This window comes from Chelonoidis abingdonii, chromosome 4, assembly GCF_003597395.2.
Source record: "Chelonoidis abingdonii isolate Lonesome George chromosome 4, CheloAbing_2.0, whole genome shotgun sequence".
NCBI classification, from domain to species: Eukaryota; Metazoa; Chordata; order Testudines; family Testudinidae; genus Chelonoidis; species Chelonoidis abingdonii.
This window is the reverse complement of record NC_133772.1, coordinates 14,424,474-14,452,005: the sequence shown is the minus strand read 5'-3', so window position 1 is coordinate 14,452,005 and position 27,532 is coordinate 14,424,474. Positions and strand designations below refer to the sequence as shown.

The 27,532-nt window shown below is 41.7% G+C and overlaps 1 protein-coding gene across 3 annotated transcripts in view; it reads left to right on the top strand.

The window, feature by feature from the left end:
• SRGAP2 (SLIT-ROBO Rho GTPase activating protein 2) overlaps nucleotides 1-27,532 on the top strand; it is a 245,483-nt gene that overhangs the window by 79,114 nt on the left and 138,837 nt on the right. For all 3 annotated transcript variants that reach the window (XM_075064850.1, XM_032792531.2, XM_075064849.1), the window contains exon 2: nucleotides 11,981-12,173. In XM_075064850.1, coding sequence (XP_074920951.1) covers nucleotides 11,981-12,173 — 193 coding nt within the window. The remainder of the gene's footprint in view (nucleotides 1-11,980; nucleotides 12,174-27,532) is intronic.

The window sequence follows — 27,532 nt, the reverse complement described above, 5'->3', positions numbered from 1 at the left end:
TTAAATGCTAGGCTTGAAGACTGCACTCTCCTGTATGCAGGGATCGCTATGCTCATGGTAAGACTGGGGCCATCAGTGCTTTATGTGTTTGTGAGAGAGAATACGTTATCCAGTGGGAGGAATTTCAGGGAATAAGATGTCATTTCCAGAGCTGCAGATTATCAGGACGTCAGGGCTAACATTTCTGTACGTTAGGTAGCACAAGCCATTGAAGTCCTAATTTTTAAGGGTTCTTCAGAAGTAAAACATGAAAATAATTGAGGTTTAAAATGTGCCTCTCAAATGATTGACCCAAGGAATCCGAAGAAAGCCAAGGCTGGTGAGTTTGTACTTGAGTGACCATGATTGTGAATGTGTATGCACTAGTAATAGTGCCTTAAAGACCTATGGGAAGAGTAGCACAGCAGGCTGGGACATGGACGTTGTATGCACAGTAGAATGCTAATTGGACACCTCTCCCCCAATGTAACACAGTCCTCGGGAGCCAAAAAATCTTACCGTGTTATAGGTGAAACCGCGTTTTATCCAACTTGGTTTGATCCACTGGAGTGCGCAGCCCTGTCCCCCCTGTAGCGCTGCTTTCCCGTGTTATATTCAAATTCGTGTTCTATCGGGTCGTGTTGTATCAGGGTAGAGGTGTATATAGGGAAGGAGGGGTATGTCTGGCTCATCTGCATAATAATGGATATAGTAAACTGGTTTGCTTTTCAAAATGGCACACGTTACGCAGTTCAGTTTTCCCCTCAGTCTGATTGGCATGCTAACTGGACTGAGGGAATCTGTCAGTCCTATATGCTTTCTGACTTAAGGGTTGAGGAAGGAATTGGTGAACTTTCTTACCTTTATTCTTCAAAATGAAAAAACTTGCAGCCTATTTTATCTTGTATAGGAAAACGGCAGTGTGCAGTCAGCAATGTCATTTGCTTTTTAGCAGCTGCTTTCCCATGTTTTCCTTTAATTCAGTCTGCATCTGTACATGGTATTCAGTGGAGAATTAACAAGAAAAGATGGGAGGAGAGGCTATTTAGTTAGATGGAATCTACTTAATGATAAATTTATGAATAAGACATAATGTACAGTGTCAACTCTTTCTGCCTCTACCTAGCTTAATTGACAAATTACAGGACAAGCCAGATGGCAGTTAAGATCTGTGCTTGAAGCTACTTGCAAATGCTGAGGTTGAAGTACTGAAGATGGCTAGGAAAGGAATGGAAAAACTTTGTAGCTATCTAGATTTATATTATATTCTTCACCTCTGCCCTTTATAAGTAAGAATCTTTATAACATGATGTTGGAAGTGATTAAATGGCATACTGTTTTCCTCTTGTTACTTTTTAATCTAATTGTAAATAGCTGGAACCTATCTTTTTTCCTTCTCCTACCTTTTGGAGGCTTTTGGGTATGCTGTGTTTGTGGGAAGAAGGTAGCTTGGTCCAGTATTGGCATAAGGCACTGTATTCGGAATAGGAAGACATGGGTTCCAAGTCCTGGTTCTGCCACTGACTGTATGATGCTGAGAAGGTCACTTCCCTTCACTGGGCCAGGTTCCCCATCTATAAAGTAGAGAGAGAGCTTATTCACCCTTTGGAAACAGCTGAATGTGGAATGGCAACAATTTATTATGTGGTTCTAATGCCTCCTGTACCTTTAATGCCAGACAAATAATAGCAATTACTTCCTGGCAGTGACCAACTCAACAGAAGAGGCTCATTGAAATTGCAGCTCCTTAAAGTGCTGGTCCTATTGAAGTGTTGGGAAACAGGTACAAGAATCAGGGCAACACTTCCTTTGGCTGAGGATAGGCTGATTTCCATATTTAATGGAATCAGTTTTGAGAGGGTCGGAGTTGGGGGGGTGGCCTCATACTCTCCAAAAGCAAGAAAGAGCATGCTGTCATTGAAATTGGGGGAGAGACCGAGATGGGTAAAAATCACAGAAGCCACTCTGCTACTAACCTGAAAATCCAGCCGTGTAGTAATAGGGGCTGGAACAGTCCATGCTTGAGAACATAGTGATGGATAAGGTGAGATTAAACATCTGTGTGACCTTAAAATAGTGGCTGTATGAAAACAGATTCTGGAGCATACTGATTCTGTGACTTGGTTTGCAGCAAATTATGGTATCAGCAAATGGTGAGTAGGGGCTTTAATTTTTAAAAAGAAAAGGATTGAAGCATTTAAAAAAGGGGTGTAACGCTAATTTGTGGTGTATAACTTAAGGGATGCCAAACCACTGAACTGAAATAAAATCTGTATGTATTGCGATTGCAATGTTATAAAAGCGCCAGTGTAATATAGTAACCCACAGTTGACAGCACATGTTGCCTTGGTATGTTCTGACCATACCTCTGAAAAAAATCCTCATGCCCGTTTAATCAGTGGGATAACAAATAGATGTTTTATATCCTAGAAAGCCAAGTGAGCCTCAGGAAATTCCTGCATTTTTGAATTTATTTTATTTGTGGCCACAGCAAAGTACTGTTGAAAAAATAAAACAACTGATGATCAAGGTTGCCCTGCTTCAGCTCAACCCCACAGGCTGGGTGTGCACTCTGTTCAATCGCCTATTGTTCCCCAGTGCATGCAGCCCAATCAGCTGTTGTTTTTCCTCTCACAGAAACAGTGCATTTATTTACAACAAAAAGTCCTGATACCGCACATTTGGCTAAAGGGAAAGGTTACAATTAGGCTTGGCGTTTAGCAGGAGAGGTGCATCTGAGGCAGTCTGAGAAGCATTTGCTTAATTAAACTTAACATTGGATTTGAAATGATTGTAGCACAGTGTGCGAGTCTCTTTAAGATTTACATTGGAAACCTTTGGGTTTTTTAGTTTTTCTCTTTGATTTGGCACCCAGCTCCTTCAAGGAAAGAGCAGTGTTCTTTTTTGCAGTCAACTTTGAAAGTCAAGAAGAGGGGTGCCCCATGCCACCCATCACATCTCCCAGTGTAAACAGCCCTGGAATTTGGAAGTGTTTGGATTTCAATCCTGTTTCCAGATCTAAACCATGAAAAGTTGAGCCTATCAAAATGCCTGAGTCTGCAAAGCACAGAGTGTCCTCCATTCTCACTGAAGGCTTTGGGCATTGAGGCACTCAGCATGGAGCAGGATAGGGAGCTGAGTTTTCTGCAAATGACCCACACACTGAAGTTCATGACTTTTCTGCCTCTCAGTCCTCTGTCCCTCATGTAGGTTCCAGTTCTGTGACGTGCTGAGGTCAATGGAAGGTCAGGGTACTTGTGAACCAGTTAAAACGCCTGGCGGAATTAGGCAGTCATTGGACTTAGCTTTGATGTGTGTGTCGTTTTGGTTTTTTTTGTTTTCCTACTTGCTATGGATTAATGTTTCTTTTACCTGTAAAGGGTTAACAAAGGGAACCAAACACCTGACAAGAGGACCAATCAGGAAACTGGATTTTTTCAAAGCTTTTAAGGGAGGGAATTTGGGGGTGTTTCTTGGTCTTGGGTCTTAGTCTGTTCTGTGCTCTCTCAGCTATGAGAGGATCTATTTCCAGTCCTTCTAATCTTGGGTCTTTGTCTGTTCTGTGCTCTCTCAGCTATGAGAGGATCTATTTCCAGTCCTTCTAATCTTCTGTTTCTCAGTTGTAAGTATAAAGGTAGCAAAAGTATAGTCTTTTAAATTGTTTTGCTGTATTTGCATCTGTGTATCTGGCTGGTGGAGTCTTTATGTGTATTTGGCTATAAGTACTTTAAATTGTATTGTTTTTGATTAAGGCTGTTAATCCTTTCATTGTTTATTCATTTCTATAAGTTGAAACCCTGTATCTTACATCTAGATTACAGAGAACTGTTGTTCTATTCTTTTTTCTTTTTTATTAAAACTTTTGCTTTTAGACCTGTTGATTTTTTTTTTCTCGTTGACCCACCAGAATTGGTGGAGGAAAGGAAACAGGGGGGGGAAAACTGCTTGTGTTTAATCTCCTAGTGTCCCAGGGGGAAGAGCTAGGGGGAAGAGGAGAATCTTTTCTGTTTCCTTGTCTTTGGGTTTGTCTCTTTGTGGAAGAGGAGACATGCTCTTGGTATTGTGATGTAAAGAGGTTGCATCAAGTACTCTCAGGTTGCCAGAGAGGAAATTCTGGTGGGAGACAGTGGGGGGAAGGGTTATTTCCCTTTGTTAGGAGACTCAGGGCATCTGATCTTGGGTCCTACAGGAGTTTGGGGGACCACAGTGTACAGGTACTGAATACTGGTTGGTGGCAGCCTATCAGATCTAAGCTGGTAATTAAGCTTAGAGGGTTCATGCTAGCTTCTCAGGTTATGAACGCTAAGGTTCAAATCTGAGTAGGAAGCTATGACACAGGTCAGGGTGCTTGTGAACCAGTTATAACGCCTGGCGGAATTAGGCAGTCATTGGACTTAGCTTTGATGTGTGTGTCGTTTTGGTTTTTTTGTTTTCCTACTTGCTATGGAAGTGATTTCTCGAGCAGTTAAAATAAGAACATTATTGGCACAGAATCTCTGAGCTTGCCTTACAGCTACCTTCCTAAGAAATGAATGATAGGGTAGCAGGAGGTGGGGAAAAAAACAATTGCATTACCATTCTTAGCTATATCTTTCTTTTCCACTCCACCCCAGTCCCAATCTTGCCTTCTGATACATCCTGAGTATTGCTTCAATGCCAGCTATTGTGCTTGCATGTGCCAATGGAGTAGCTGACTTCCCCCAAGATAACCTAATGCAGATAATCAAGCTCTAACTGTGCAATTAGATACAAAAGGCAAGTGGTTGCGGAATCTGAGCTGTGTGTTTGCTTCCATATCCGTTTAAGGGAAAACACTGAATCAGCTTTGATGTTCTGTTCATATGATGGATACAATATAAAATAAGCTTCTGTGACAAATGACCTAGCCTCTCTGGGTCTGGAATAGGGTCAGTAATGCAGCTGAGAGTCTGTTTAATGGAGTAAACTAACTGTCATGTGGCTACATACTGAGATGCCAGTGGGAGTGAAATTCTAAATGAGCTAGATCTTAGAGGGAAACAAGAAAGCTGCCCAGTGGATTGTTTGCCACCTGTAATACAGCAAGAGGCATATTTAAGAACATAACAATTGCCATATTGGGTCAGATCAATGGTCCATCTAGCCCAGTATTGTCTTTTGACAGTGGCCAGTGCCATATGTTTAAGAGGGAATTAATAGAATGGAGCAGTTATCAAGGGATCGACTCCTGCCGTCCAGTCCCAGTTTCTGGCAGTTGAAGGCTTAGGGGGATGCCCAGATCATGAGGTTGCGTCTCTGACCATATTGGCTAATAGCCGTTGATAGACCTATCGTCCATGAACTTAAGTAATTCTTTTTTGAGCCTGGTTGTGCTTTTGGCCTTCACGACATCCCCTGGCAACAAGTACCACAGGTTGACAGTGTGTGTGTGAAGGGCTTCCTTACGTTTGTTTTAAACCTTCTTGCTAATTTCATTGGGTGACCCCTGATTCCTGCATTATGTGAAGGGATAAATAACACTTCCCTATTCACTCTCTCCACACAATGATTTTATAGACCTCTGTCTTATCCCTCTGGGTTGTCTCTTTTCTGATCTGAACAATTGCAGTTTTGCTAATCTCTCATATGGAAGCTGTTCCATACCCTTAATTTTTGTTGCCCTTTTTTCTGTATTTTTTTTTCCAATTCTAACATCTTTTTTGAGATGGGGCAACTAGAATTGTATGCAGTGTTCAAGATGTAGGCTTACTATGGATTTCTATAGGGGCATATTTTCTGTGCTGTTACCTATCCCTTTCCTAAAGGTTCCTATTATGATTAGCTTTTTGATTGACTGCCCTTCATAGTGAGTGGATGTTTTCAGAGAACTAGCCACAATGACTCCTAGATCTTTGAGTGGTGACAGTTAATTTAGACCTCACCATTGTGTATGTATGGTTGGGATTGTTTTTCTAATGTGCATTGATTTGGGTTTATCAATACCATTTCGTCTGCCATTTTGTTGCACAGTCAGAGGTGTCTCTAGCTTTTTTGTCGCCCCAAGCATGGCAGTCAGGCAGCCTTTGGCAGCTTGCCTGTGGGAGGTCCGCCGGGCCCGCAGATTCGGTGTACCACTTGTGGGAGGTCCGCCAGTCCCGCAGGATGGGCGGACCTCCTGCAGGCAAGCCGCCGAAGGCTGCCTGACTGCTGCCCTTGCAGGAACTGGCCGGTTGCACCCCTCAGCTTGCCGCCCCAGACACATGCTTGGAGCGCTGGTGCCTGGAGCTACCGCTGTGTACAGTGACCTAGTTTTGTGAGATTGCTTTGTAACTCTCTTCCTAGTCATTTTTTGGATTTAATTATCTTGAGTAACTTTTTGTATCATCTGCAAACTTTGCCACCTTGGTATTTTACCACTCTTCTCAGATCCTTTATGAAATATGTTGAACAGCAGTGGTCTCAGTACAGATGTTTGGGGGACCATGCTATTTATCTCTCTCCAATGTGAAAACTTAACATTTATTCCTATCCTTTTTGTTTCTTAACCAGTTACTGATCCATGAGGGAAGCATCTCTCTCACCCCAGGCCTGCCTTCTTTCCTTAAGAACCTTTGAGGGACCTTGTCAAAGGTTTTCTAAAAGTCTAAGACCACTATATCCACTAGATCACCTGTGTCCACATGCTTGTGCTCCTTTCTGTTTTCCTCAATAGGATTTCACTTTCAATTGTGAAAGGATGTCTTTGTCTCTCACTGCCTCTCTTGCTCTGTCTAGTCACTGTGACATTTTTTGGTCCTCTTTTTAGTATTTTTTTATTTGAGGTGTGCATATAATTTAAGCCTCTATTATAGCATTTTAAAAAAAAGTTTCCATGAAGCTTGCATGCATTTTCCTCCTGTGACTACTCCTTTTAGTTTCTGTTTAGCTTCCTCATTTTTTTTGAAGTTAAATGCAGCTGTGGTGGTCTTCTTCAGAATTATTCCCCCTACAAAGATGTTAAGTTTAATTTAATTATGCTTACTGTTACTGAGTAGTTCAGCTAGGTTCACCTCTGATACCTAATCCTGTGCACCACTTAGGTCTGAATGAAGAACTGCCTCTCCCTTTGTGCGCTCCATAATTGGCTGCTCCAGGAAGCCGTCATTAATGGTGAATACATTTTTCTCTGCATTCTGTCCTAAGGTGACATGTACCCGGACAATATGGAACTAGTTGAAATCCCCAATTATTAGGGCTCTGTCTGTCACAGAGCCCTCTCCCCCCGCCAGTGACCATCCCCCTTGACCTCAAGATTAAGTCACTGGTATTTTTAGTAAAAAGTCATGGACAGATCACTGGACGTGAATTTTTGTTTATTGCCAGTGACCTGTCCATGACTTTTACTAAAAACACCCATGTCTAAATCATAGCCTTATCCATTATTATTGGGTTTTCTGGTTTTGCAGGATCTCTAATCTCTCTACGCATTTCAGTCAGAGTCAAGGACCTGTCAGGTGCTTGGTATTGTATTCCTGCTTGGTATTATATACCCTCATTAATGCTTGGAATTTCTATCCATAGAGATTCTATGGTATTGTTGGATTCATTTAAGGTTTTTAGTACATTTGCTATTGCTTTCTTTCACATGTAGTGCCACTTCCCACCAGTGTGACCTACTCGGTAATTTGTATACAAGCACTTATCATATTTGTCAATATTTGGTTGTCTGCCTTCATGTGGTGTAATTGAATGGGATTCTTTATTTCCTTTTCTTTCCATTCTTCAGTTCCTACCTGTACTTTATCAACTTCTGTCATCTCCTCTTTGCTAGGATATAGAGTATCACCTTTAATAAATCCTTCCCTAAGGGATGCGTATGTCTGAACTGTGTGCTCCTACACGCCTGTCGTCTTTCCCCAGCCCTTACATTCTAGCAGTCATTTTCCATTTTGATTTTTGTTGGCGCTTCCTGTATACACTCTTCCTTTCCCCAAAAGGGTGTCCAGTTCCTAATAAACCTAAATTCCTCCTTCAAACAGCATGTTTCATCCACGCATTGAGACATTACAGTTCTGCCTATCTAATTGGCTCTGCTTATGGAACTGGAAACATATTTTTCTTCCTCCGCTGTTTTAAAAAAAAAAAAAAACTGAAGGGAAAATTGAGCCACTGTCAGTACTCTGGAGCACTGATTCACTAACAGACCTGTCAGGACCTGGGCTGCAGTCCATAGGGCACTTGGTGCATAAATAATGGTGCAAACAGAATATGCCATTTTAGTTTTTAACTGCTATTTTGGAACCATAGGGTGAAAATAATCACTAATTTGCACTAAATGTAAAAAAACCAAGATATTACAAAAATAGGGAGGAAGAGGCATTTTCCTTTCCAAGCATTTGGAGGAAGCATCTACAAGCAATAGATCAATTAATTAACAAATAATTTTAAAATCTGTTTGATAGAGCCCTCTAAAATTGAGGCATTGAAAGAGGGCGAGGCTGTAGATCAGCAGCTCTCACTGTGGGTTGGAACCCCACAGTAGGTCGCGACCCTATTTTAATGGGGTCACTAGGGCTGGCGTTAAACTTGCTGGAGCCTGGAGCTGAAGCCAAATGCTGAGCCCCACTGCCTAAGGCTTTACCCAAATCCTGAGGGCTTCAGCCCTGGCCAGCGAGACTCAGGCTTTAGCTTCAGTCTTTGGCAGCGGGGCTCAGTCTTCAGTCCCCCTTCCTGGGGCTGTGTAGTAATTTTTGTTAGAAGGAGGTTAGAGTGCAATGAAGTTTGAGATCCCCCCCCACCCCCCGGCTCTAGAAGTACTTGGCACTGCTGTGCTCCTCCCCCATGCTCTGGTAATAGAACCCCTTACTTTAAAAAAAACAAACACAGCTGTCTACTCCACCTTTAATAGAACCCATTGCATGCCACTGACTTGCTGCATGCATCATGCTTGTGCCATTTTTACTGGGACACAGATCGGAATCTACTTTTCAGGTGCCTCTGTTACCTGTGTGTGTGCTAGCTATGATTTTTTTACCTTGTTAAAGGTTTAGAGCTTGAGGCAAAGTTCATTGAAATCAATGAGTCTTTCCTTAGTTACCACATAGCAACACCACCTGACTGTGTGTGACCATCAGTTTTACTTGAGGGGGGTGAGGGGTGGGAGGAGGAGAAATTCGCTAATGCAGTTGGCTTTGCAGGATGTTCGGTATAAGAATGGCAGACTTGCAAATGACTATTAGGTTAAGTGGTGAGGGAACTGATTCATTACACCAAGGAAACACTGAATTACTGCACATTCCTTATGGAATGCTCAGTCTGTTCCTCGGTCTATTATATATAGCTGGCTCACCTTCATTCCTGTATCAGTCTTACTGACAAAGCCACAGATGGAAAAGAGGTCTATTTGCATAGCACGTTAATAGGCTCATCACGCGTACAAAGCTTTGCAAATCCATTATTGCTTTTGTAAATGGGGAGAAAGCCAAATGGGGAAGAAATGTAGCGTAGACCGAGTGTCAACCATTAAATAACTGCTAGTAAATTTTGTTAGCGTTAAGTGTCTTGCTTCCTCCAACCCCTGTAAATCCTGAAATGTTACTGCCATGTGGGAATGGATGTGCAGCAGGGTATCACAAATTTGCAGGAGATATAAAATGTGAGGTGTGTTTTAAAACTTTGCTTATGTAGGTTACTCCATGGCTGGCAGCATGAATGGTTTCAGTGGCCCTTTTCAAGAAGCCCATGGGTCATGATCAGTGTGCACTTAAAAGAATACTGTTTGCCTGTCCATTGTGGTCCCCCCTGGCTTGGCTTCTATTCAGCCCTGATGGAAATGGAATCTATCCCTGACTGTAGAACAGATGGCAGTGGTACCTTTCCCAGAGTGTGAACCCCATCCTGTGTTTTGTTGCAGGCCACACTAGGGGAAGGAGGTGTAATTGACACTTTCCTCTGCCTGAAGGAATGAATGCGGCGTGGTGTTTTGACGGAAAATAAATGCGCACAACTATACGTTTGCATATTTGCTTGTAATTTTATTTTCCCTGACAGAGGGATAGAAGATGCATGAGTTCTCCAACCAGAAAACAATACAGTTAACCAGGTTTGCCCTCATGTTGCATTTATGGGGAGAAGGGAGCTTGGGAGGGGAGCTAGGAGGAATCACACTCTTTATCTGCTCCTTGAACTGTGTGTTCTGAATTGCCTTGGATGGTAAACTGCCTGGAAAACAAGACTTGCAATTTTAACACTTTTACAAAGGTCAACTCAAATTTGAGAGCCCGAAGTTATCACATAACTTGAAGAAAAAAATTAACTAATCCTGACTTTTGGGGGGAAAAAAACAGCGACCTGAAACAAAACCCCTTACCACTGTTCCCCCTTTCTCCCTCTGTCCTGCCCCCAAATAAGGGTGCATGATCACTTTGCTTGAGAGTTATCACTGAACTCCATGGAACTGTTTCTTGTTCACACTGTCCTGCTGGTCTTTGTGGTGCATTGGCAGGGTAAAGTGGTTAGAGCTGGTATGTTTCCGTCAGTGACAAGAGGACAGATGTGCTCAGGGAGGCAAGCAAAGCTGGTTGCTCTAATGTTTAAGTTTATTAATTTGTCTGTCTGTAGTGCCATTAAAAATGGTCTTGTTAATCTACTTCAATATCTGTGTTACGTTTTTCAAATGGATCATTCTAGGAATAAGTACTTTCCAACCACAACCCAAAATAAGACCATTATCATAAAGCTTTGCATCCGTGCAATCCACAGGCATAAACAAAGCTGTGCATGTAGAAGACCTGAATGCTGAGTACTTCATTTGCTAACTTACATTGCAGTTTAAATTCAGTCCTGGAACAACATGTTTTTTCAATGCTTAGGAAGAAGCAACAGCAAATCACCAGTGATAATAGGCAGCTCTAATTAATGTCTGAGTGCCGAGAGATCCTCAGATGAAAGTACATTTTTTTATTATTTTCTTGTTGTGTTAATTGCTAGAGTTGGAAGCTAAATATTCTCCTAGTAACTCAATAACTGCCAATTCTGATCAGAATTGGCAGTTATTGAGTTACTAGGAGAATATTTAGCTTCCAACTCTAGCAATTAACACAACAAGAAAATATATATAATATTTTTTTTTAAAGCAAGGGACTGTGACATCTCTGCTTCACGTTGATTCACTCTGTGAATGTGGGCTACTTGTTAGCCATTCTGTGTCATATTTTCTCCATCAGTAAAATGAGATTAACAGCCTATCTCCAAAAACTTCACGGGTTAATTTCACATTTGTAAAATGCCTTGAAATCTTAAATGAAATATGCCATATAAATGCAAACTGGTATTGCTTCATAAACAGCGTTAAAGAACACTTCTACCTGAACATGCTTATGGATGGCATACATGTGTAAACACATTGTTTGGAGAGATCCTTTTTTAAAAGAAAGTGTTACTTTTGGAGGCTTTGTCCAAGTGGAAATGCTGTCTGATTGGCTCCTCCAAACAGGGGTTTTATCAGTTGGGTGGTGCTGTGTTAATAATGGAGGTTGCACATTAACTGCACTTAACTGAATAATCCCAAATTAGTGTCTTTGGGGAATACCCAAAAGGTACACAGCTCCTTTGGTTTTGCCTCAGGAATAGTTAGCGAAGGAGTTTGACTGAGAGACTTTGTGGAGTGATTTTTCTGAGGTACAGGGAAGAGGAAACAGTGCAGCTTTGCAGTCCTTACCCAGGCTGAGATTGAGGACATTTTTGAGAAATGACAGTTTCTTAATGCCAGATATGTTCTTGACATTTAGGATTGATGAAATTAGCAGCAGCAGAGCTTTGCTTGTAAATGCACAATATTGGGTTCTAGATCACCTTACTTTCATCTTGTGGCCATAGTCACCTAAAGGTAATTGTAACCATTTACTAACTATGGACACAGTTAATTAGATGCTTTTGGTGATCTTTTGGTGGGGAGGGAGAGCTCTTTTAGCCGTGATTTACAAGGTAACTTTTATCATTTGGTTTTCCTTTGTTGGGCTTCTGTTTAACACTTGGTATTTTGTTCGGTTCTCTCCTTGCTCAGAGATTCGCACCCAACTCATTGAGCAGCTGAAATGCCTCGACCAACAGTGCGAGCTTCGAGTCCAGCTACTTCAGGACTTGCAGGATTTCTTCCGCAAGAAGGCAGAGATCGAGATGGATTACTCAAGGAACTTGGAGAAGTTGGCTGAGAGATTCCTGGCTAAAACAAGGAGCACGAAAGACCAGCAATTCAAGTAGAGTTTTGCAAAGTTCCTTCTGGAGGCTGGTCATGGGGATAGGAGGAGAGAGCTGAAATATTGAATGTTGGGGGGGTGGCACGGGAGGTAAGGGGGCAGCATGTCCCTTTTGTTAGGAACTTAAAGGGGAAAATCCTTATTCTCCCAAGTGACCCAGGTGTGTGTTTGAAAAAAGTAGTTTCCCTTTTATGTGTTAGTTAATTAGCTGGATTAGCACAAATATTGCTGGTGGAATGGAATGGTGGATTGTGGAAAATAGAGAATAACTTAATGAGGGAGCTGACACATGTATAAAGTGAAGGGCAGAATCAGAGCTCTTCTCTAGATGTGTTGGTCGTTTATCTTGGCTCTTAAGGGAATCCTTTTTTCTAATATTATAGATTTATTGTGTTTGCTATATCTCTTTTTAGTTAAAAATCCATTAAGTAAAACTCCTCAGTTCTGGGGGCAGGGGTTAGTATACTCCTAAGAAAACCCTTACTTCTGCAATGCCATCACTTTTTTGATCCTGGCCTTGGGAAGAAAGCAGCATAAACAATGGCGAGGTAGAGTTAATGCTACTTTTGGCTGGAGGAGGAGATCCAAATTTTTGTGTATGGTACCTAGATACTAAGGTGATGGCAGGTTAAAAATACTAAAGCTAGATTTGTGTGTCAGATCAAAGTATGAGTCTCCAGTGGAGCTTACATATGATCCAGGTCAGTCTGTAAAAGACTTTTGGCTTCTTTGATTCTACCATGATAACACCATGAAGTGGGAGGAAACCAGAGAAGATTTTTCATTTATATATCCATGTGGGTGTCTAGGGTGTTACATGATTGAAGAAGTGCCCCAAACAAGTGAGTCCCTACCTGGGGAGTTGGTAGTTGGAGTTGAAGACAACATGCAAAACAGGACAATCCAATACAGTTCTGACCAGGTTATTTTAGTTGCTTCTGTAGTGCAGCTCCTGTTTTTAGATCAGGGTTTGCACTGTTCTCACTTGATTAAAACATCACATTCTGGTGCCCTGAACATGTTTCCTTGGCTGCTTCTCTCCCTCCCCGCCCTGTGTTGTGATGAGTTTGATGCTTGAGTGGGATTACCCAGCATGTGCAGAACTTGGTTTGATGTGACAAACCACTGATATTTTCCTTTCTGCCATCAGACAAAAATGTCTATTCATCTTATTAACTACTATTTAGGCTAGAGTATGTATATGCATAGTGCTGGAATGCTGGTGGGAGTGTGCACACAAGTTTATATAATGCAGAGAATGCAGAGCAGCTTAAAATTTGGAGACCATCTTGTGGCCAGATCATCAGAACAAAGGAGTCCCTTATCCTGGCTTTCTTGGATGGCACTGCTGCAGCTGATATCCCAACATACAGAAAGCTTGTCATGTTTTGTTGTCAAGATAGCAGCTGTGGTGGCAACTCCAGGCAAAAGTAGTCTTGGGATATGAATCACTTCAGTTTTGGACAGATCAGCTTTTTTTTTTTTTTCTTTCCTGAAGGGATCCATCTGGATCTGCTTCCACCCAAAATAGTTTGTTTAAATTCTAGCCAGGGTTGGATCACAGCATTATATCTTTTACTGGGCTTTTTTAATTGCTGTATTTGGGGATACACGTTGTTGCTGGTGGGGGAGCAATTTCCCTTTTTATACTAGAAAGCTTTTTCTGAAAGCCCTTAAATAGTCACCCTTTGACTTCCTTTTTTTAATACAGCTTTGATGTAACTCACCTTTTTTCTCTGCCAAACTGATACTTAATGCAAACATCCTCATTAAAACACACACTGCATTATATCACCCACAAAGTCTGACCTCTAAGCAGAGCTATTAAACAGAGGTTGCCAGAGAATTTTTCTATGTATTTATAGAACCATAATTGTGCCTTGAAGATTTTTTTCTCTCCTTTCCAGCAGCAGTAAAAACTTTTGTGGAACTGAAAGCTGTGTGCTTTCTGCAGACACCACTAAAAATGGGTGAAAGTCATGTCTTGAATGGTGATTAATTCTGCTACATCCTGATTAGACTGTTCGTGTTTTACCAATGAAATTTGAGAAGATACATTTATATTAAATGATGGTATAAAACCTCCCAAAGGAAATGCACTTGCATTAACAATCTAATGTTGTTGGAAGGGTGTTGGAAGGGTGTACACTGCTATCCTCTTGTTTGAGGCTTTGATTGGCTCTTTTATATGGAAGTGATTAATAAAAATCCAGCAGGGTCCTAAATGATGCTGCACTGTTTGTTCTTCAAAAGTATTAGGCAGAGTATTGCAGTAGGTGGTTTCAGTGCATGTGATCTTTTTTTAAAGAGCCTATTTTTGTATTTCTAATAACTCTTCAAAAATAAAGAGCAGTTTCGCCTAGTGACAAAAGGATTAAAAGGGCCCGGCTAGTGCAGAATGCAGCCAGTCGGAGTTGGACAGGCCAACAGGAGTTGGGGGGAGGGATAGTTCAGTGGTTTGAGCATTGGCCTGCTAAACCCAGGGTTGTGAGTTCAGTCCTTGAGGGGGACCATTTGGGGATTGGTCCTGCTTTAAGCAGGGAGTTGGACTAGATCTCCTGAGGTCCCTTCCAACCCTAATAATCTATGAATTATTAGCACATAACATCTTCACATGTTTCTGTATTGAGTGCCCATCCCTCTTCCAGCTGCAATTCAAGGTGTAATCCTAAATGCTCTAAGAACTTATTAGTTTAGCTTTTCACTTGACATCCTGTAGCCATAGTTAAGACTGGCTGTAGGAATCCTGTTGGTCATTCCTTCTCTCATGCTGACTTTTCCAGGCTGGAGCAGAGCATTTTCAGTGGGAAGCCTTCTGGCCTTTTGAACTTGTGCTCACTGTAGTAGTTTGTTGAAGCGCATACTTGGCAGTCTTCAGGGCAAAATTTTGGTCAGACTTTGGGTTTTTTCCCCTTTAGATTATCCTCACTGGAGGAGTAGATATGGATGATTGTCTGGTCACAGCAGTGAAAAATGTTTTGAAACAAACTGTTCTGGGTAGTTTCTTGTATAGTTTTGGTTAGCCATCATTCTATCTCGTAGATGTTAAGGCAATCAATACTTAAAAATACTATCTAAGGAAGCAAGCAACATTAGATCCTGCAGGCTCAGTCACTTGGCTGGTTAGTGCACAAAGGTACCATGCTCAAGGCTAGTAGATGACTGGAGGGGATGGGGCCTGTCTTGAATACTGCATACTTGGGTAGCATCCCAAAGCACTTGGAACACCAGAGACTAAATCGCGCAATCATTCTTGGTCTTTGCAAAGCTCACATGCTAGCTTTATCTATTGTAAGGTCTACATGATTTAGACCTAGATGTACTGTAATAGCTTAACCTACCACTGAACTGCAGCCACTCTCAAACTATTAAACAGTGCACAGCAGAATCAGGGGGAAAAGTTAGTAGTTTAAGCATTGCCTCTTGCTGTGGGATGTCCTAGTTAGAATTGTGCAATGTGAAGGAAAGCAAGGAGACAGGAATGTTGATGATGGTAGGGTCAGGGAATAACATGGCTAGAAAAAAGCCTCAAGTCTCTCCTCAGACACAGCATCTTTGTCTTCAAATCAACTCCCTTTAAAATTAACCAGTTATATTTTTGCATAAAGTTGTGTACAGATGCAACATGCGGTTTTCAGTGGGGACTGTCATTTTAACACTCTCTTCCTTAAGTTGACTGGGTGAGGCACTGTGAACTGAAATGACTTCTCTGAGGTCACATACCATAGTGACTATTTGGCTCTGTGTGGATTAGCAGCCGGGACTTGGATCCCAATCCTTTGCTGTAACTACTGGGCACATGGTCTCCTAGTCCTTGTATATGGTTAAGAGGGAGGGGGCATATGGGTTTAGGTTAGCCACTTAGCAACTGTTACTCTTTTGAGGCCCAGGAGGATGTTTGGATCTTTAAAAACTTTAGAACCACTTCCTTCCATTAGCTTATTGTCTTAGACATAGACTAAATGGATGAGATGCCAGTTTTTCAGATAAGGGAATAAGTTTGACATGATATAGAGAAGTGTTTAAAGAAATTATTTTTGAGAGGCTTCACAGAAGTGTTTTGAAGAAGCATTCCTGATGCATTGGGAGGAGGAGGCTGCTCTGGGTGTACAGGGCAGCATGGAAGAAGACTACAAAGAGAGAAACTAGAAAACTGACAGGCTCACAAAGCAGGAGTTAAAAGAAACAACAACAGGAGTGGGCCTTGAAGGGAGGGCAAAAACATGAGACCAGTGGAATAGTACAAGGGGAAATCCATTGAAGAGTTTGAACTTGGAGAATCAGGCAGAGCTGCAAAAGGGAGGCAACTTTACCAGCAGCGTTCTGAATGGAATGAATTCGGCTATTTGTGCCATCATCTTAGTTGTCTATGTAGTCTTGCTTTGTGCAAGCAATGCTACCAGGGTCAAGAGTAAAACGTCTCCATGTGGCCATGTTTTGTTGCAGCACTGCCATGTTACATTGCATATCACTCAATAGCAACGTGACATAAATGTCCTTATATCATGGAGGAGGAGTCTGTCCTGTTGGACAAATTTAGAAATATGATAAATCTAAATGAGGCAGAACCTTGAATGAGTGTTGTTCATTAAACACAGATGTTATCATCTTCCCTCCTAGAAGCCCCCTTTCAGGCTGGGTTTCAAGCACTGAATACACCTGTCGTTAATATTTAATGGAGTGCTATTGTGACTCAGCCTTTTGAGTGACTGCTTTGTGGTTACAGCCTTGCTAGTTGTGGTTGAGTTCAAAGCATAATTAACTATCACAAACACTATTCTCTTCTAAACAGTGAAGATGGAATTGAGCCAAAAGTTTTTTTTTATACAGATGTTTCAAGTCCTGTTCAAACCTAAACCTTCCTAAAAGACTGAGCAAATCCAACTGTCAGACTTCTGTCCTGGTGGATATCCATGGTATTGCATGACTTTCCAGGACACACAACCACGTGGCAACTCTGTAATTGAGAGGGCAGAATCCTAAATATACACAATAATAGCATGTTCCTTCATATAACATGGTAATTATGTCACAAGATAGCATGTTGTTTAATGGCATGTTACCATGTCACTTGCAATTGTCACTGGCAATTTTTAGGTGGCCTAACAAACTTCAAACAAACAAAGGAGAAAATTTGTCAGGCAATTACCCTATAATTTGCATGTACTTCCATAATCAAAAGCTACCATGTAATTGCCAAGTTATTGTACATGGGTTCATGTAATGGAATGTTGTCAAAAGCAGCAGGCCCAAAGTTTCAGCCTTGAAATTGAAATGATTTCGCCACCATTCACACTGCCGTATGAAAACAGAGCACTAGACGTGGGCACTGTGAGGTGCAGACTTGTGTGTGTGGTGTGTGAGGTTTGTTTCTGTTAGGCATGGCCACCTCATGAGCTTGGGTTTGAGGCAGCTGCTCCCTTCCTTTTAGGGGATATTTTGTAACCTAGACTACTGGCTGCCAGCAATAAGCTATGAATAGACAGTGGTGGATTGGAACGGGTTGTGTATGTGTTTGCACAATATTATATAATCACCGTCACTGGAGCATCTGAGTGGTTTACCAAGGTGGGTGGTTGCTGTCCCCATTTTACAGCTTGGGAAACAGAGACAGATTGACTTAACCAAAGTGGCGCATGAGTTGATGACAGTCAGAAAGAGAACTTAGATTTTATTTGCTTTTAACCACCAGTCCACGTCTCCTGGAGCTGTCAACTTCGACCCTTTTTTTCCTCTTTAAAGGGAAATTTCAGGTAGAGAAGACTGAAGAGCGAGAATATTTGTATTAGAGGTACTTATTTGGTGAACTTTTTTTTTTTAGTACCCCTTGCTAGATATTCCCTTAGATCATGGAATGTTCAAAACAAAAATAAGAGCTGTTTCCTTTGCAGCCCAGTTTCTTAAGCTGCTGGAGCCTGACTTTCAAAAGGTGGATACTCAGCACTTGCAAAATTTAGCCCCTTTAAGTCATCCGAATTTGGGCACTCAGAAACTGAGCCACCCAGAACACTAGTCATTCTCCACATGCATTGCAGCAGATGTTGCTGTGACTGGCCTTCAGTCTTAAGGTTCCTTAACATAAGCATGAGAAAAACGCAGAGTGTAGTTTCTACCAACTACCGAATGGTTCATCCAACCACTGTGGGAGTTCTCAGACCCTCGGCCCTCACACCTTTCAGTCTAAGGCCACGTCGACACTACGGGATAATATCGAATTAGCTAAAATCGGTTTTATAAAACATATTATAAATTCGATTTTCATGCGGCCACACTAGGCACAGTAATTCGGCGTTGTGCGTCCATGGTCCGAGGCTAACGTAGATTTCTGAAGCGTTGCACTGTGGGTAGCTTTTCCGTAGCTATCCCATAGTTCCCGCAGTCTCCCCCGCCCCTTGGAATTCTGGGTTGAATCATTATTGTCGCGGGTGGTTCTGGGTAAATGTCGTCAGTCATTCCTTCCTCGAGAGGTAGACCCAGTAAATTAGATTTTTAATTAGACTCCAGATGGAACTTGGCTTTACCGCAGAGATGTAAGAGTTCGTCACAGCAGTAACCGAAGTAAAAATTTAGAACTCAGACTCCCATTCCCTCTAGCAAGCAAACTAAGATGTGCAGTCCCCACAAACACACCGTGTGTGCATACCACGTTACGTGGGATAGCAATCACCTCCAAACAGATTTCACTACACGCTGTCATGTATCACCTAGAGAGTGTGCAGAAAGGGGCGCCAGTTGCAGACTCAGCCAGTCGGAGCGAAATAGCAGGAGACCTCTTCGACTCATGGAGTAGAGCGTTGGCCTACAGTTTTGATTTGGACTTCTCGTAGCTTTGAGCTGATGTCCTGTTTGCTCCACTCCTCTCTCCTACTACTCCCTACAAATTCTTACTATCTTCAGTTTCACTCCACAACTCTGAGTACGTCCTAATGATCCAGCCATCAGAATCTGCCTGCTCACCTAGACCTCTGTTCCACTAGTCACTGCTCACACATTTAGTTTATGCTCACTACACATAAAACACCCAAAACTACACAAAACACTCTTACAATACCTGGATAGTAAACTCGTCAGCTTACAGTCGCATTTATTCACGACATTCCACTTTGTGTGTTGAGACCCATAAGCCACCTTACGGCGGCCTATTAGATTGGAAAGAACTATAGTGCCAAATCAGATGAAACTTCTAACCTATTCTGTTATTGGACACCGTATCCTGGAATATAATGGGGCTCCAATCTATCGAGTTCAGTTGCTTAGGCTACTATCCGATTGAATGAATTATGTCACTATATAATGCGAGAGTGTACAACGCCCTTCAAGGCATTGCTATGGTGAGTAGCTCATATAGGCTAAGAGATGGATGTTCAATATACAAATAGGATAAAGTTTCTAAAACGAGAATTATTAGTTAAAGTCCAGTGATATGCGAACTTGGATGTTTGTCTTGTTCTCTACCCTTCAATTAAAACCACACCAGAAGGAAGATGAGATCGACGCTTGTGATTGATCATGATTTCAAACTCTGGAGTACTAAAATATAGTTAAAGGAGGAGGGGGAGCTTGGAGATATCTGGTCTAGTGATTTTATCCTAGCGCATATTTCAAAATACAATCGGATGGTGTGAGAGCCGCTGTCCTAAACTGGATCATAAGGATAAGGTAACGGGTTATAGTATTCTTTACTTGAAAAGGTGTAACATGAGATCTACCTGACCAGAGGCGAAATCCTATAGTCAGTGAATGGAATACCTATGCTGGTGTCTAACAAAGTCAGGGCGCGAATTTGTTCAATCGGTGGATCTGAGTATGTAATTGTTTATTCCGTAGCTTATGAGGTAAACTAGATCTTCTTCCCTTCAGCTTCCATAAACTTTTCTAAACATTCTGTAAAGTAACCCAGAGACCAGCGAAGATAATCAGCTATCGACTTGGTACTTTTGGGTGTATTCTACCGAAATGATTCAAGTTTGTTGTTGTGGCTAATTGGGCTCTCTTATTTAAATCAGACCACTTGCTCTTTATATTTTATTTCTAAGCCAAGACCGTTATTGAGTTTCTATTATGCATATGATGATCTGTCATTTATATTTTCCTCTTTTTTTTCTATAATAGGTTATTCTTTTAAAACCTTATGAAAGTTCTTTTTCCTATGGAGTGGCAAAGGGAAAAGCCAGGCGTGAGGCACTATATTTTCAACTATTTGGTAGCGTCCAGGGATAAAAGAGAATTACGGGGAAGAGACGACAAGATTCTACTCTGTGTCTCTGGTGGTTACAGTTTCCTAGTTCCGGAGCAAGGGGGTGAGCAGAGCCCAGCGGTGGGTTTTATTTTGCATCTCATTGTTCCTGAGGAAAGCAAGAAAAGCTGAGGTTTCTTGGTCACACAGGTTAGCCCGCGAGGACAAGCCTGAGAGCGAAGGTGGATAGGAGTCTATTTCCCCCTGCTTTCTAGCAGCGCAATGGATTGGGATGTGGGTGTCGCCACCACAGGAGGTTGGGGACACCAGAGAGGAGGAAAGGGAGGAGAGAGGTCTAAGAGCCCCCTAAAGTATCAACTTAACCTACCTTGACCTCGGGGGCCCAAATACACCAAGCTGGTGGATATACTTGGGGGAGTTTCAGTAAGCCTCAGACTTATTGACGAAAAGTACCAGGGTGGGACATGATACCTAGGGCGTTGTGGCATCGCGCCTAAACGGTTCGAGGGTACTCTGGGATCATTGTGGACGGCTAGATTTACACAAGAGCGCCATAAGATATTCTATTTAAGACACACTCATTCAGGCTTTGTCAGTTTATGTACTGCACGTGCAGCAACCTTGCTGACAGACAACAGCAAGACCAGAATATAACAATGTCAGTACTGAAGAAGCTGCAACTGCTGGTATTTTAACGTATATAAATCCAAGCATTTCCTATTAGTACTGCCCCAGGATACACTGAATACTGCATTTGTTTGATGCTCGTTATGAATGGCGTTTGAGTCATAATAAACTGAAGGAGATTATTTGAGTAACCACTCTTGCCCATGTAAGGAGGATTTCCCGCACTCGTCAATAATACACATTCAGAGAAAAAATGGAACTATAAGTTTTTGACACACACTGCCACCTGTTACCCTGTCAGGAGCAACAGGAGTTCTGCATTCCTGGCCTTTCCCTTTGTAGACCAGGATATAAGCTATTCAGGCTTAAGTTACACAAACAATGCATATTTTAACTAATTTTCGGAAGAGAACTCATTTCTCTACAGGGTTTGCTTCGAAGGTCTGGTAAAAACGTATACTTACAACTTTATGAAGACACATGATCTCTAGTTCTCATAACTGAATGAATAAAAAGCGCATCTCACATGACGAGACTGAATGAAAAGTTTAGTTAATTGATGTAATAAGCTCACATATTCTCACTCAACTTGGAGAAATAGGCTGCGATGAACAGCATTCGCACGACACGAACACAGTAGAGAATCTAAGTATTAATTGAAGGAGTATTCACTGTAGATACCCATTAAGATGAAACAAAACACAGAACTGGAGTTGTGCTCAGGTTCTCATAAAAGATCTCAAAGCATGATTAATATCCTCTCTATAAAAGACATGTGGGAGAGTTGAGTGACTGCTAGAGTATGAAAACATTCTCACTTAAGGTATGAAGGGTCAGGAATAAAAACCTTGTCCATTTTAATGATCTTGGCCGTTCATGCTCATAATCCACTTAGACACCCTGTTCTCCATATCTCCTGAGGAGTGATCTGTTGGCGTTGTCTTATTCCCATTCAGTTCTTGCACCTTTCCACCATAGGGCCAGTTCCAGGGCTAGTACATTCAGTACAGACACACACACACTTAATCTCCACCTTTCGGCCTGATAGCTACCAACAGGCTGTGTGCAAGCCTGATACGCCAAGCCTGCACAATTCTTGTATTGTCCGCCAACCATCTAGAAAATGTTCCTGTATCCCCCGCAACCACGCTGCCCAATGTCCCAGCTTCCATATGCCCTCCTACCACAATAGGTCGAGCCCGCCCATACCAACGTATCTGAGTACACAGTTTATGAGAGCTAAAGGGTAATCACATCCGTAGCTGAGATTTTACACTGATTAAAAGATGGGTCTTTCTAGGAAAGCCATGACCATGGAGAACTACAGAGGTTAGAGAAGCAAAACTAGATCACACTATTCGAAGTAACCTAAGCACCTCATTGTACAACTCTCATGTAGGTTCACATCCTAATTCATTACAAAAACTCTGCAGTCTCTCCTGCTTACTTGCAAAGAGCTAACAAAGTATGGGAAGAGCTGCTCAGAGACAAATCTATGCAGGAGGACCAGAAGTGCAACATGACGAGATGTCCTTATTATGTTTTCAAAAGTACACTACAAAGGCACAGACTCTACCAATGCAATAAGTAGATTACAAAGTTAAATGGACAGAGTTCCCTCAGCTACCCGGAAACTGACTGCGCAGCTTGTAAACGCCAAAACTATTACTAAGAAGCAGCACGCATCAGCAGAAATATCCCAGGGCAAATGAAAGTTTCGGGATGTACTAAACTGTGGTTGACTATATGGCGACCAAACCAGATATGTTGAGCACACATGCATGTTGCAATCTCATGAAAGGCAAGGTCTGGCAGGATGAAAAAAATCTCCAACACCAACACGAAAATTTCTAATCTTTTGTGATTGGTCAGCTTTTCAAGTTGCTCAACGATTAGTGACAGACAACCGCTAATACTCAAGACAGCACTCACACACACACTGCTATCAAAACAGATTTTTTTGAAACCATCCTTTCATTTCTGGTCTGTTGTGGTCGCTTATTCTAAACACCCTGCATCAGTAGGTCTATTCATTAAAAGGGTGATACAATCTTTAGGCATTTTGTACTAAGTACATTACTTCTCATCCCCAAACATGAATTTCATATATTTGGTTGGGCAGCGACATACGGTGCTCAGCATCTAGGTAAAAGACAAATAGACTAAAGGAATCCCATTGAAGGAATTATCACATCAGAGAGGAGACACAAGACAAGGGGAGAAAAGTAAGCACGGATTGCACTGGAAAATGCCAAGAGAGCAAGGGATAGATAAATGAAGGGCGAAGGGTTAATTTAGGATGTGCTCCTCTGATTAATAAAATGGTCTATATATACACAGAAATTAGTTTCACCCCCATCTGGAACTGCAGCAGTTCCTGGGGGTATACTGGGCAGCTGTTTTCACAGCATACTAGCAGCTAAACAACCATTCCTGAAGACAAGAAGTTTATAAATACATCATATTAAAGCATAACCACAGGCATAATTGCAAGCTAAAGTAACTTGCAACACTTGTCAGAGTTATCTCAGAGGGGCTGGCAACAGTATTCCTCAATATTTTGCATTTCACGTCACCCATAAAGGAATGGAAAGTATATAAAGGCTGGAGATATATTGACTTCCCAACTATGTCACTCGTACTTTAGACCAGCAATTGTCTCAGAATAGGTGATCTTGTTTGTGAGAATTATATAATCTAATAGACACAATAAGGACTACAAACATAGAGGTGAAGAAAGTATGTTTTGGATTGACTTTTCCTATTTAGCAGAGGTGTCCACCATGGAGGAATGCTGCAATTCAGCCCAGATCCAAAACTCTTCCTAAAGTCAGTCGCAGGACTTGAAACAAACCATCTCTCCTTTTTAGACGAAGAGCCTATGCTACGAGACAGTCACATCAGTACCAATTACGCTATAGTTTATAATGGGAGTCTCTTTAGCTGGGCTAAGCGATCTCAGAATCATTGTAGGAGGTATTAGATATGAGCGATATAGAGAGGCTGTGCACAGAATTAAAAACCTTACCCCGAAGTAATGGTATTCTATAAAAGAGCAGCGCTGAATTTTGTCTTTTGGATGCGCTGTTTTGTAAAGTCCCTGCAACTAACCTTCACTTCTATTAAGTTATTTTCGTTATCAGCACCCTGAAGCGGAGCTAAAGACAATTCCAGGCTTTAAAGTATTATAAGCTTGCCACTCGCACATCCGTCCAATCGGAAACTGTGGACAAGAGTCGCTATTATATCCCCTTCTACCTGAAATCAGGAGGCAAGTGGAGGACAGTAGGGCTGTTCAAAGCATATGTGAGGTGACCCAGCGCCACCCTTGGAAAGAGAAAATCAGACCCTTCTCTATAAGGAACGTTTGCTTAAGCGAATGAGGGACTGATGCTGTAGTAGAAAGAAAGGTTAGGGTCAGGGAAGACCGTCCAGAGGAAAATAAACTGTGGCTGCAGGGCAAAGCTTTGAGATCAATGTAAGCCCTGGAAAGCATCTTAGCATTTAAAACCGAACACAGTGACTCTGGGATCTTCACCCTGCTGGGCAGTACAGAATTTTCCCACTGCCTCTCAATTCTTTAGTAAGTTCAGCGAGATTTTCTTATGTGCGTGATAGAAATAGGGTGCCAAAGACGAGACAGTGCTGAAAAACGAGAGCAGCTTGGACCGTCAACATCATAAAACACGACAAAAACAGAACAAGCTAAACTTTTTTTAAAACATATTTTACAGTCACATTTGAGAAGGAATAGGCTTAAACATGAGCTTCAACTATACAGATATGTGTGCATCAATTAGACACTGAGTAGCCTCTTGTCTACAATGATTTGAATTTCCTCAACATTTTGCACACACCATTGCTATATCTGGTAAATTGACTCATGACCAATTGCGCGCAACATTGGAACAGGTAGCGAATTTCCCTATAGTGCAGGCAAGGCACATGACAGCGTTTTAAATTGCTGCTAAGCAACATTTCCCCCTTAAGACCCGAGGGTCTTTTTGAACATGCCTTCTTGAAAGCCGAAAAAAGTCTTCTCCTAGAGTGGAAATTTTTTCTGTCTCCAGCACCCATCATTGCAGTTAGAACTACTGCTCCATCCCAATGGTTTTTTCTCTGTTACATCCAGAGAAAGATGACATGAGAAGCCTTTGTTTTGGGAGCACTCCATCCATTATCCACAGGGTTGTTACAAGCATTTGCAAACAGAAGGAAAGAAATAAGAGAAAAATAGGTGCAGGCGTGAGATCACCCAAAATGATGCAACAACTTACCGTGAACTATCAAGATTGAGGTATTCAAGTAGAATAGAGGGACTTTTAACTTCTACTGTGGGAATGTTGAGAGCTGGAGAAGAGTAATTCTTTAATACTCTGAAGGGGCTGGGCACACAGGACGCGCAGTGCCTCATTGCATTATCTGCATGGAACTATAGAGCCTGCGAAGGCAAACATTTCCAAGGACTGGAAGTTACTGTGCGACGCATGGCTCAGGTGATAGTGGTCTTGACCAGTGGCAGAAACCAGTAGTATCTGATGGAACTGAAGTGATCAGTGGCCATTTTAAAGTCTCCGGCGTATTACAAATTCAAGGCCTATGAACATGTTTTCCCCAACTAGAAATTCTGGAATCAGTGTCTAGGTGTATATATAAGCATGCTATGCGACCCTATAGTAAGTGATAGACTTATTTCAAGTCCACAGCATCAATAAGATATCGATCATTATACTAATCTCCATCTCTCATCAATCTCAAAATTAATGTACAGCTATCTATCTTTGAATCATAGATCTAGCAACTAATGCTCATAAAGCACGCTCCTAACACTTAGAACTTGTGGGCTTGCATATTCATGGTATTACAGTCATTATGGCCACGCCCTTTCTTGCACAAGTGGCTAGACCTAAAATCACCACTGTCAATGCAGGTGAGGACATACAGACGAGTAGACCAGTGGTTTCTCAAACTTTTGTACATTGGTGTACCCACTTTCACATAGCAAGCCCATTGTGTAGTGCAACCCCCGTATACAATACTTAAAACAAACATTTGTTAAGTTATGTTGTAACACCATTATAAAATGCCTGGATGCAAACAGGGGTCCTGGTGTGAAGGGCTTATGGACACGCTTCGCGATCCCCAAATTGTATAGTATGACAGTCAACGACCCCGCTGACGGCGATTCCCGACTCACCCACTTTGAGAACCCTTCTGACGTACTCATTATGAATTATGACATGTATTCGGGCTAGCAAACTGACACAAAGCGAATTTATACCAGGAAAATGAGTTCCATAATCATCGTGTGCAGCTCGCAATGGGTCCGGTCAACAATGATACGAAGATTAGCTCTAGACAAACCTCCTGACCATCGCGGCATCATCTAACTATGCGGGCCAAGGACGGGTGATCAGTGGTAAAATACCATCTGCACACTCCGTTTTCACAAGTCATCCCACTGGTGGAGAATGATGTGTTTACTTTCATAGTGTAGACAAGATCACTGAGAGGCCATGCTAACCCCCCCCACGCCCGAGATTTGAGAAATCAAAAGATGTTATTTCCCGATGAAAAATATTTTTAAAAAGGACAAATATCACTATGATCATAATTATTACTTAATAAAATTCAATCTTTGGGTTTAACGCTTATATTAATAGTGTAAGTATCTAGTCATATGTTTACCAAGGTCCGCGAGGCGTAGGCGAAGATCCACCCAAAGAACCTGCATTCTCTCCTTTAACATCTAGTACCCTGAAAGATTCTAGAGACCATAAAATTATGTTATCCGGTCAATTGCTGTATTCAATCAGTATCTAAGAAAGGCTTCCTGACACTGCCCGCTTGTTGTAAATTCTAAGAATTTCGAGCATTGAACATGATTCCTATGCTTTCCAACCGCCTTCCAAAAGAGTCCAGTTATGAACATCTGTTGTTTACATAAATGCTCAGCCTGAAGGCTGCCAGAGCTTTGTTCTGCATCCTATACTTCCAATACAGATGCTGCCAACGAAAAGTCATCTGATATTCATGCTGGGATGTCCTGGCCATTTCTCTATTCAGCATTGACATTGATGCTCGCAATCCTACTTCCGAAGATTATCTGGTTCTCTATAACGTCTTCATTTTTATAAATCCGTCTTTATAAATAGTTGCAATCTTATATTTGATTTATCTTTTTTTTAATATTTTCTCCTTTAAGAACAGTCGCTGAACCACATTAGCAATGCTATCATATAATGAGTTGCTTGACATGGTAATTTTCGCATTCTGGATGAAAGGGCAGATCAAAATCAAAGAAGTACTCCAGAATTTGATGTTAGGCCTGGTCTTACACACGTAAAGTGTTTAAAGTAATCGATTTTAGATGAGAAGATCGATAAAATTCGAAGTTTATACGCAGGTCACGATGCTACCCCGTCCTCATCGTACACTACAGTTGTCGCCTTGTAATATCCGATCATAAAGACGGCTCTTTAGAATCGGATTTTGCTACTCCACCCCGGAAGAGAAGATATAGCCGCTAAATTCG